Raw genomic sequence first — 12,725 nt, forward strand, 5'->3', positions numbered from 1 at the left:
TGGACATTGAAGGGGACCGAGTCAGTGCGGGTCATTTACTAAGGGCCCGAATCGAGTTTTTCCGACGGGTTATCCGAAAATTTCCGATTTGCGCCGATTTTCCCATGAATTGCCCCGGGATTTTGGTGCACCCCATCGGATTGTGGCACATTGGCGCCAGCATGCACGCGACGGAGATCAGCCGTACGAAAACCCGACGGATTCGGAAAAACCGCCGCATTTTTTAAAAAAAAGTGTCGATTGACACGCGCTTACCTGCACCCACAATAGGACGGTGAACTTCAGTGCACTCCGAAGAACTTCAGCGCAGCAGCGACACCTGGTGGACGTCGTCGGCACTACCTTAGTGAATTCCCGGCAGAACCCGAATCCTCCGCAGAGAACGCGCCGCTGGTTCGCGAATAGACCGGGTAAATAAATCTGCCCCAGTGACTCACTGAAGAGAGGTAGATGTTGGAGACAAGCCCCTTGTGACTTGGTGGGTCTGCTGGCAAGATGCCAGCTACTAATTTTTTAAATTGATTTTATAAAGATATGAGCTATGGATTTTTAGAATAAAAACTGAATGGGAAACCATGAGATTTCTGTGGGAAACTGTCATTAGATTTAATGGTGAAAAACTGATGACAAGTTCCCTATTAATCGATGATCCCTTCGATGTTTTAGTTGATCTTAAAAGGGGTTTTCCACGTTTAAGATATTGATGACCTATTTAAAGGTAAAGTCCTCTATATAGGTTCAGTGGGGGGTCCGTACTACAATCAACACAGAGAACAGACAGAGAGGAAGAACAACTCCATTCTCTGTGTAGTGGTCAAGGCAGGAAACTGTAGCACAGCCCCTGTTCAAATGAATAAGGTCTGAGCTGCAGTAGCACTACAAAGAGATCGGGGTGATTCTTTAGGCCCTGTTGTCTGAATAACAGCTGTTTTAAACTAGTATAACCACTCGGGATCCCCTTCTAATCAAATATTCCTCATGTGAGTTCGCGTGTCATGGCTGGAGTTTGAAATTGTAGCTAAGCTCCTCTTTTAGTGCATGTCAGCTGTAGTTCTAGGCAGTGGCCACTACACAGAGAACGGAGCTAGACTGATCCGGCTTTGGTTTATATTTCTAGAATTAATCTTCCAGAAGATCATAAAATCCACCTCCTTAAACTCATCCTAAAACTTTTCCTATATTCACTATATTGTATAATAAAATAATCATAAGATAACTCCAATTACTACAGTAACAATAACCCAAGGCAAAGATATCACAGAACCAGGTTAATATTCAGAATGATACAAAATCCAAAATATATATAAAACACTATAAACCTTTATTTATTAATAGTAGTAAACTAAAGTGTTTGGATTTCCCCTTAAAAATAAAAAATGGCTAATTAAACTTGAAATACTTTAAATATATCTGTATAAAATGTTATCAATGTTCTCTGTGCATTTATTTTAAAAAAATATAAAAATAATTGAAATGTGAAAAACAGATTTGTCTTTTCTGGCTGTTACGGGGGAGAGGGGGTAAAATTGTTGTAAAATACGGGTAAAAATAAAATATAAAAGAGATAAGATGCTATTTTTTTTCTATTTAGCTGATTTTTGCTTATCGTGTTCATCATTTTATTGGTTCGGTATATCTAGTAGGAAATCTCAGCCGCCAGGATAGGACTCGTGCCGCTCGCTTGGTGTATATTAAACTGTAGAATAACAGAACAAGGAGAGCGAAACCGAGATATGACTCCAGATATTGATTCCAGACGTCTTATGTCTCGGGAAGTTGCTCCATAAGAAGAAACCTTGGCCATGCTGCAGACTCATTCACTTACTCTTAAATGTAATATCCCATAGTCGTACAGTGAGCAGACACTAATTAATTGCTAGTTACATGGGGACGTCTTATTAGATTAGGTCTGACATCCATATTATAAGAGAACGAGTCAATCACAGTTAATCATGTTCCAGCGGAGGCTGAAATAAATGAATGATGATTAGTCGCTTCCCATAAGCCTCCGTCATGGAGGACGCGGGCAATAGGTGTCCACCATTGACATCTGTAATACATCAGAATTTTTTATGAAATACAATTTTTTTTTAATTGCAATGGAAAGGAGATGTGGACTTACTGGGTCACTTACTTAAATTGGTTTTATAGGGATCAGGGGTGTAACTAATGTGGTAGCAGCCATAGCAGCTGCTATGGGGCCCGCAGTATCAGGGGGCCCGTCATGTGACCTAAGTAGTGGAGGATGTGCACCATTATATACATTATGCTACAGTATAATATGTATATAACATTTATGTAATGTATATATGCTGTAAGTCTCTATGGCGTATGGTGTGTGTATATACTGTATGTGTGTATGTATGCAGTGTTTTTTATATGGCACTGTATGCGTGTATATGCTCTATATGTGAACGCACAAGTGTATAAATGTGTGAGTATACAAATATGTATATTTTTTTAGTGTCAAGACCTGCAATGGGGCCCTGACTCTCCTAATTATGCCCCTGATAGGGATTTTAAGGAGAGTTATATACAACGATCATTACTATGTAGCAGACACAACCAGGCATCTCCTAAAAATACCCTAAAAAATCTATGTAAATGAGTTACTTCAGGCACCTGGTACCTTGCAAAAGCTCCCAGAGCAATGCTCTACCTCAACTTCCCTCCACCTCTGTTCAGCCCTACCCTGGGGGTGTGTCCTCACACTGATGTGTTCTGTGTTCTCTGCATTGTACTGCTCTTAAGTCCCCCACCTATGTTCAGATTCACTGCTGTAGTATTTGATCTCCAGCAGAGAACAGTGAGGAGGGAATGTGCTGTGGAGGATTTCAATGCAAAGAGAACAAATAATAGCAGTCTTAGGACACCCCCAGAGAAAGGTACAATCCTGGAATATAAATCCCTTTTCACAGTCCTGCTGCTACTCACAAAATAAAAAAAGGTATGATTACACATCTCCCTATACCTAGATTGGCTGCAGAGAGCACAGAGCTCAGCAGTGTAAGGATTTTCCACCACTGCACCTGGAGAAGCTATAATCCTGGAATCTAAAACCATATTTTAAAGTCCAGCTGCTACTAACAACATACACAAAGGTCTGATTACACATCTCTCCAGCAATATCTAACACAGCCTGCAGTCTGCAAGATGACACCTGCTGACAGGTTCTTTTTATACAAATGGTGAGAAAGATAAGGGCATTGCGTTATTTTCAAATTTGTGTAATTGTGTCAACCAAGGGCCCAAATATTGTACACTACATCCAGAAAGTGAATGCCATTCTATATTTTTCGACTAAATATACAGATGTAGCAGAGCTGAAACGGTCAGACAAACTGACGATCTGATAATGTGACTACCTACAGTCATAAGGCCACAGGAGATGCATCTGTCATCTGTGCCGGATGACAAACTGCACTGCAGCTCTGTATAGCTCAGCTCTGCTACATATCTCTGTGTTATTCCTTTACAATGTCATTATGTTATTGTGGCCGGTACAGCCGCCGTACACCGGCTTTGTAGACGCCAGGGGTCTGCGTTATTTGATCATTACCTGTATGACAATACAAGGCTTTGCTTTGGCTCCGTTTTTCTCATCTTCCTCGCCCCGCGGCGTTCAGCCCCCAGCTGCCAGCAGTAATACCTACCTGTATCAGAGCCTTCTTAATGAGCTTGCTTATGTCTTGCCTCCACTCGGGGATGTCGGGATTGTGATAATCCAGGTTCGGAGAAAATGACAACAGCTGTGACTGGAAATACTCTGAAACACAACCATTAAAAGACGCTTTGTGTCAATTCCCTGCGCTTCGGCTTTTCAGACTTTGTTGAAGTCGCGCAATGGAAAATTTTTTCGATATGTTTTAGCAAAAGCGGCTTCGCGTTATGGGGAGGGCGGCTTAAATGCTTCTGCTTATTAAGGGAGATATTCATTAGCCGCTCGCAGTCTTCAGGTAGCATGCGGCCCGCCGTGCGCGTACAGACACTTAATGGCTTTTTAAATTAACATTGTCACCAATTGGATAATGACATTGCGCGCTGAGATTTTATCTACTGATGTTCCCCACAGAACAGATGGCCGCCTCGCCAGGACGCTTGGCCTCAGATGGAAGATGCAATTTTGGTTCTTGTTTTGTCTACAATCCAGTCATTTTTTTGTCATATTTTAGTTCTAGGCTCGGAGTCTGTGGTGACAATTATTAATTCTCTAATTATGCAACAATTTCGACTTAACCAACAAAAATTACCTCAATGTAGTTTGACCACAGCAAAAGTTATCTTAGTGGACCACATATCCAGGATCCTTGAGTAATCTAGTGGATCATCTGGATCCAGAATTTCTGCTACATCAAGCAGGTGGTAAAAAGTTACCCAAACACATCCCCATGGGAATTGCGTCCTATACAAACATCCAAACTAACTACTAAACATATATTTAAGGGAATGTCTAGATTTCTGGAGAGCCCAAGTCTTGGACATGATGTTGGATTATAATTTATCTATGTTTCAAGTAATACTGAAGCCTAGGATTTTTCTTTAATACCTGATAAGTAGAGGTCATACTTCAGTTCCTGCCCCTCTCCTAATAGAAATGCGTGAGTTGTGGTACTAGAGACAGCCACAACAACAATAATGGTGCTGTGTCTAGTGAAGGGAGTAACAAAAGTCTTTCAGGCCCTATCCACATGACAGTCCTAACTTGTTAATCGGTGGGCATCTCTGTGACAAGACTGCCACAGATCACTAGAATGGGGGGGGTCCAATGGGGTCCAAGATTCCTCCGCCGTACCCTTGTCGCTCCAAGGGTTGAGCGGAGTAGACGACTGCGCATGTCTATTCTGCTCCATTCATCTCTATGGAGCTGGTGGAGATTGCCGAGCACGGGAAAACCCCTTTGAAATAATCACCATGGGTGCTAAGAGTAGGAACCTCAACATTCATGTATAGTGAAGACCTATCCTGACCATCAGTAGTGGATTCAATCATAGATATATGTGCCCAAGGCTTCCAAGAGGTCCATGGCAACCAAAAAAAAACCCACCAAGTTTGACACTGTCCAGTAGAGAAAATAAAAAGATGGACCTCAAGTTCTGAAATCCTCATACATGTGTCTTGGCTCTTGACAAAGAATAAAAGAGCCCTACCAAAGGTCCATAAACCACAGAACTGAAAGCCATTAGAGAAGACCTCCCTACTTTCCCAAGAATCTTAATTCTAGTGCTTTTTGTAGACAGTAAATGTCAAACCATTAAAAATGAAAATTTGTAGGGGCTCACATTTTCATGCAGGCCAGAGGAGGGCCCGAGGTAATATGAATCCTCCCCTACTGACCATTAGCTATCAATGTTACCATCAATGACCTTCTACAAGCAAAGGACCTTCTAAACTACATCTCTTCTTAGACTAACCTCCACCAAAAAATAGATTAATACCTACAAATCATAAAGCATGAGCATGGGTTGATGGCATATTGAAGAATAATCCCCCCAGAATTCAAGGATATTCTCTTAAAGGGACTTTACTTGTGATATACGTAAGGTAAAAGCCCCAACACATGTGCTAAACATAAAGGTCTATGTATTAAACAAGAGTCCCCCAAATAAACCCACTCTGTGGGCATCTTGGCACCTGTAGAACCATTGGGGCATATTTATCAGCGCCTCTAAGCCATGTCAGAGGTGTAGAGACCCTGAAATAATCGCAAATGCTAGTTTATTGCCAGTACTTGCAATTGTTTTGCCCTCTCCACCACCTTAACACCATAGGGGCGTGAGGGGCGCGCCAGGCCGGGACTGGGCAGGTGCGGGGCGTTACTGTCCCTGCACCGGCACACTCGCTGCTGCCGGCGGCTTTTCTTATGTGGCCTGGCCTCTTGATGTATCCAGCAGGGGCCAGCGTAGAGTCTATTTCTATGCCAGTCCTTGCCTGCCATAGAAATACATGCAGCAGCCAAATCTTTATGTATTAAAATTTGCCGGCTGCAAGGAGTTTGCAGGCGCGGGGACAGGAAGAAGGTGGCAGAAAGGGAAACTTCTTGCACAAACTTTATTAACTCGATGATGCATTGGTAAAACTTACCATGTACAGCTACTTCTTTGGTGTCCTGAATGAGAGCGTTCCCAGAAGACACCTGCACAGTGATGGTATTGATACCCTCCACATGGAAGGTCAGCGAGATGCTGTTGTCCAGGGTGATCATTGGCTGTAGATACACAAGAGAAAAACACATGGATACGCAGTCATGGGTCATATCGTAATAACAGGTCTATTTGCTCTAATTTCCAATTAAGGTTGCATAATGCAAATAATGCTGCCGTTCCCTGCTGGTTCAGTGTCTGGGCAGAGCTGTTGACTCAGTATTTAAGACTATTGGTGGTTTAGTGACGATGTTGGTGTAACAATAGCTACAGTAGCACTCAAGGTGGCTCAGATGTTAGGACTGTTGTGAGCTCAGTCATTAGTGTTGTTATTGGCGGAGGAGTTAACAATGTTAATTTCTCATTGTCTTGCATTATTAGTGGCTCAGTGGTTAGCACTGTTGGGTCTTGTGTAATGTTGCTGGCTCAGTGGGTGATACAGTTGCAAGTTCCATGATTAGCATTGTTTACAGATTAGAACTGTTGGTGGCTCAGTGGTTAGCACTGTTGATTGCTCATTGGCTAGCAATAACGGTGGCTCAGTGGTTAGCAATGTTGATTGCTCTTTGGCTAGCAATAATAGTGGCTCAGTGGTTAGCACAGTTGAATGCTCATTTGCTAGTATCATTGGTGGCTCAGTGATTAACAATGTTGATTGCTCATTGGCTAGCAATAATAGTGGCTCAGTGGTTAGCACTATTGATTGCTCATCGGCTGGCAATAATGGTGGCTCAGTGGTTAGCAATGTTGATTGCTGATCGGCTAGCAATAATGGTGGCTCAGTGGTTAGCACTGTTGACTGCTCATTTGCTAGTATTATTGGTGGCTCAGTGATTAGAAATGTTGATTGCTCATTGGCTAGCATTATTGGTGGCTCAGTGGTAAGCACTGTCAGCAGTTTTGCGGGTGTCACAATTGGTGGCTCAGCTGTAGCGTCGGCTTCTTGCTCAGGGGTTAGCACTATTATTTCATCATTGGCTATCACTTTTGGCGGCTCATTATGAATCCCTATGGATGGCTATGTGGCTAACACTGTTGGTGGCTCATTGTTGATCCCTATGGGTGGCTCTGTGGCTAACACTGTTGGTGGCTCAGTGTTAATCCTTGCTGGTGGTTCAGTGGTTAACATTGTTGGGAGCTCCATCCATAGCACGGCTACTGGATCAGTGATTAGATCTGCAACCTTACATCACTGGGAACCCAAACACAACCAACAGCTACATTGAGTTGGAGGAATTTGCCTTTTTTGCATGACCCTCCCCTGGATACTATTACTACTATTAGGTGATTTCCTAATATAAGGAAATTACATTTTTATTTACAATGCTACAGAACATGTTGGTGCTACATCAATAAATCTTGATTTGGCATTTGTTAGGAGTGGTCAACTTCTGGCGCAACCCCATATAGTCTGTCGCTCTCCTATATAGATGGCGCTGCCCCTCTTATGGCACTATTGACAACACACCAACACGTAACGCTGCGGTACGTAGCCGCTTACTCTTCAAAGGAGGTCAAAATAAGCAAACAACCACCCCCATTATCCGAACCCACAGAACGGCTGCGACTTTTCTACCCGCACATTAAGTCTGCAATATCTCTCATTTCACTTGTTCGGCTCCATAATTATTAGCTGCGGCTTCACACAACTTCAAAGGGAAACTTTTAAATACCGTTCCCGTCCCTTTATGTTTTATTCTTTTGAGGGTAATTACCTTCCTTTTCAAGGAAAGCCAACACCCCCCCTCTCCCCAAAGCAAGGATTTAACTATTTTCTTGTCATTTTACACAAAAGCTCTCAGTATTCACACGCGATGCATTATTTAAAGGGGCAAAGCTCAATAATGTAAACTTCTTTTGACAGATATTTATAATATTACTTTGTATACATCGGTAAATGGCTGCGTTGAAAAGACGTGAAAAGAGCTTAAAAGTGACAATTTTCACTGTATACAATTTTGATATAAAGAATAAAATGTATCCATTAGTCACACGGCCTGAATGAAGCTTAGTTCGTGATTGGGGCTGAACTGTAATACCAAGCACAGCCACTTAACAGTACATGGCACCATGAAGAGACACCATGGAACTCACTGCCACAGGATGTTATGGATGATACATGGTACAGGGTCAGGAGGGGCTGGGATGTCTGCAGTGTAATAATATCACATGTTATGGATGATACATGGTACAGGGTCAGGAGGAGCTGGGATGTCTGCAGTGTAATAATATCACATCTTATGGATGATACATGGTACAGGGTCAGGAGGGGCCGGGATGTTTGCAGTGTAATAATATCACATGTTATGGATGATACATGGTACAGGGTCAGGAGGGGTCAGGATGTCTGTAGTGTAATATTATTACATGTTATGGGTGATACATGGTACAGGGTCAGGAGGGGTCAGGATGTCTGCAGTGTAATATTATTACATGTTATGGATGATACTTGGTACAGGGTAAGGAGGGGCTGGGATGTCTGCAGTGTAATAATATGACATGTTATGGATGATACATGGTACAGGGTCAGGAGGGGTCGGGATGTCTGCAGTGTAATAATATCACATGTTATGGATGATACATGGTACAGGGTCAGGAGGGAGCAGGATGTCTGTAGTGTAATAATATATGTTATGGATGATACGTGGTACAGGGTCAGGAGGGACTGGGATGTCTGCAGTGTAATAATATCACATCTTATGGATGATACATGGTACAGGGTCAGGAGGGACGGGATGTCTGCAGTGTAATAATATCACATCTTATGGATGATACATGGTACAGGGTCAGGAGGGGCCGGGATGTCTGCAGTGTAATAATATCACATGTTATGGATGATACATGGTACAGGGTCAGGAGGGGTCAGGATGTCTGTAGTGTAATATTATTACATGTTCTGGGTGATACATGGTACAGGGTCAGGAGGGGTCGGGATGTCTGCAGTGTAATAATATCACATGTTATGGGTGATACATGGTACAGGGTCAGGAGGGGTCGGGAAGTCTGCAGTGTAATAATATCACATGTTATGGATGATATATGGTACAGGGTCAGGAGGGGCCGGGATGTCTGCAGTGTAATAATATCACATGTTATGAATGACACATGGTACAGGGTCAGGAGGGGCCGGGATGTCTGCAGTGTAATAATATCACATGTTATGGATGATACATGGTACAGGGTCAGGAGGGGCCGGGATGCCTGCAGTGTAATAATATCACATGTTATGGATGATACATGGTACAGGGTCAGGAGGGGCCGGGATGTCTGCAGTGTAATAATATCACATGTTATGGATGATACATGGTAAAGGGCAGGAGGGGCCGGGATATCTGCAGTGTAATAATATCACATGTTATGGATGATACATGGTACAGGGTCAGGAGGGGGCGGGATGTCTGCAGTGTAATAATATCACATGTTATGGATGATACATGGTACAGGGTCAGGAGGGACAGGGATGTCTGCAGTGTAATAATATCACATGTTATGGATGATACATGGTACAGGGTCAGGAGGGGGCGGGATGTCTGCAGTGTAATAATATCACATGTTATGGATGATACATGGTACAGGGTCAGGGGAGGCCGGGATGTCTGCAGTGTAATAATATCACATGTTATGGATGATACATGGTACAGGGTCGGGAGGGGCTGGGATGTCTGCAGTGTAATAATATCACATGTTATGGATGATATGTTATGGATAATACATGGTACAGGGTCAAGATGGGCTGGGATGTCTGCAGTGTAATAATATCACATGTTATGGATGATACATGGTACAGGGTCAGGAGGAGCTAGGATGTCTGCAGTGTAATAATATCACATGTTATGGATGATGCATGGTACAGGGTCAGGAGGAGCTGGGATGTCTGCATTGTAATAATATGACATGTTATGGCTGATACATGGTACAGGATCAGGAGGGCGGAATGTCTGCAGTGTAACAATATCACATGTTATGGTTGATACATGGTGCAGGGTCAGGAGAGGCCAGGATGTCTGCAGTGTAATAATATCACATGTTACGGATGGTACATGGTACAGGGTCAGGAGGGGCCAGGATGTCTGCAGTGTAATAATATCACATGTTATGGCTGATACATGGTACAGGGTCAGGAGGGGCTGGGATGTCTGCAGTGTAATAATATCACATGTTATGGATGATACATGGTACAGGATCAGGAGGGCGGAATGTCTGCAGTGTAACAATATCACATGTTATGGATGATACATGGTGCAGGGTCAGGAGAGGCCAGGATGTCTGCAGTGTAATAATATCACATGTTATGGATGATACATGGTACAGGGTCAGGAGGGGCCGGGATGTCTGCAGTGTAATAATATCACATGTTATGGATGACACATGGTACAGGGTCAGGAGGGGCCGGGATGTCTGCAGTGTAATTATATTTCATGTTATGGCTGATACATGGTACAGGGTCAGGAGGGACCAGGATATCCGCATTGTAATAATATCAGATGCTTTGATGATTATATTCTTGAAATGGGACGCTGATCTGCTTTGATGGCTATATTTGGAGTTGGGAAAATAAGTAATTTGCCATCAACCTTATAGGGTTTTTGTCTTCCTCTGGATCAACACTGTGGGTTGGACATAATGAACCTGAGTCTTTATTCAACCTTACCTACTATGATTATTTGACACCTCACTTGGTTCTCAATAAATTGCTTATGTTTTTGGTTCCCACTAAACCGCAAGCCATGAATTTGTTAACCCATTAAGGCTATTGTGCCCTCTTGTCACTACTGAACCTTCTTTTGAGACACCAATGTCATTACACAGTGTCCTGAGCCTTTAAACCCAGAGACATTTCTTCCTATACATTAACCTCACAGTGACTGACGAAAAGCCTTTCCACGACCATAAAAAAGATGGATTCCATCTCAAATCTCAATAAAAGATCGCCTCCTTAATCAAGTCAAGGATAGAAAGAAAATCCTTGAATAATTTATGACTTAACAAATGAGGCGGGTGATAGGATTTATAAGGTGGATAACCTATGTTGTAGATCATGTGACAGACTCGTTAAAACCGAGCAGGCGAGCTTCATTAATCCTCGGGCTTGTCTTAAAAGCTACATCCAGCAGTTACGTTCTTGTCTCGAATACTGAATTACGTCTTTATGTCTTCCCATTGCTCCTCTACGTCTTGGGGCGAGGGGAGGCACAATGTTACATCAAGCGCGCCTGAAGGTTATCCAGCCAGTAACATGACTCCACTCATGAGATGTCTCGTTGGTGGAGATACCAGTACATATTATGGACTTCTTATCGTACCTTGGTGTTGTTCCCAACCCACCAAAAATAGGTGAGGGTTCCAGGATGGGACGGCCAAACCATAGCGCTGATGTTAACCTCTTTATTTCGGATGGCGACAAAGGGCACCCGTAGGTGAACATGCTCGATTGGACCTGACAGGAGAAAAAGGAAAGGACCATTAATGGTACATTGGGTCAGTATCTAGCTGTACATCATTTCAGATTCAACATTTGGCCTAGGTGGGAATGAAGAGTCGGAACATGGCTGCTTTCTCTCTTAGACAATGACCAGTCTGTCTGTAGATTGGGTGTTTTTTCTCATGCAGAACAGTGGAGAGGCTTAATCTTTGACTTACAGTACAGGGATAGAGTGTTACCAGAAGGCTTCAACCCCATTCTTAAAGGGGTTTTCTTGGATAATGATATAGATGATCTATGTACAGGATAGGTCAATGTGAAATCAGTGGCATCAGGTACCAAGTGACCTAAGTCATTAATGTCAGAAACGTAGGGGTCCGGTACTAGGGACGCAAAACAAAAAGTTGATCCTAGCAAATAGTGAGACAGAACAAGAAGACATTTAATCACCGGGGGTCCCAAGCACCGGATTCCTGCCAATCTTAGATCATCAATATTAGATTGTTGTGGGTCTGAAAACTAGTACTTTTGCCCAATGTTTGACCTCTACTTGGCTGATTAATGACCTCGGTAGTGTGGGAGTCCACCAATTCACCAATCAATTCACCAATTCACCAATCAACTGGAAAACAGGAAATCGAACTAGAAGTCAGCTGATTGGTTGGTGTGTCATATGTCGAGCTCCTATCAATGGGATATTGATGATCTATCCTATGGATAGACCATCAATATCAGATGTGTGATGTTATCTTGATGACCTTTCTTTTGGATAGGTTGTCAATATTACTGTCCTGGAAATCCCCTTTAAGTTCCGGTATTGATGAATTAATAAGGAAAATGACACTGGCCGATTGTTTTGTAATTTTGCTCTTTAGACCTTTGTTGATTTTTTTGTAATTTTTCTCCTCAAGCCCTGAGGGAACTTAAATTGAGGCATTTTAAACATGTGTAGGTGGTGGCCGGTGAACCCTGACTTGTACACCGGAGGAGTGAGTGTCGGGCCAGACACCTTTGTTAGGGGAGAGATTTTACCAGTAAACTTTGATTTAGCCAATAAAAAGGAAACAAGGCTACGGAAATGAGTTTGATATCTCCGGCTAACAGCTCCTTTTGTTATTTAATGGAGCAAGGTGACGCCAAGAACAGTAACTGCTTTAATAACA

The 12,725-nt window shown here is 42.8% G+C and overlaps 1 protein-coding gene across 1 annotated transcript in view; it reads right to left on the bottom strand.

Annotated features, from left to right (window-relative positions):
* SORCS3 (sortilin related VPS10 domain containing receptor 3) overlaps nucleotides 1-12,725 on the bottom strand; it is a 417,809-nt gene that overhangs the window by 18,959 nt on the left and 386,125 nt on the right. Inside the window, exons 20-22 of the mRNA XM_072130504.1 lie at nucleotides 11,444-11,577; nucleotides 6,082-6,205; nucleotides 3,654-3,766 (exon numbers count right to left, since the gene is read on the bottom strand). Coding sequence (XP_071986605.1) covers nucleotides 3,654-3,766; nucleotides 6,082-6,205; nucleotides 11,444-11,577 — 371 coding nt within the window. The remainder of the gene's footprint in view (nucleotides 1-3,653; nucleotides 3,767-6,081; nucleotides 6,206-11,443; nucleotides 11,578-12,725) is intronic.

Source organism: Engystomops pustulosus, chromosome 11, assembly GCF_040894005.1.
Source record: "Engystomops pustulosus chromosome 11, aEngPut4.maternal, whole genome shotgun sequence".
NCBI lineage: Eukaryota > Metazoa > Chordata > Amphibia > Anura > Leptodactylidae > Engystomops > Engystomops pustulosus.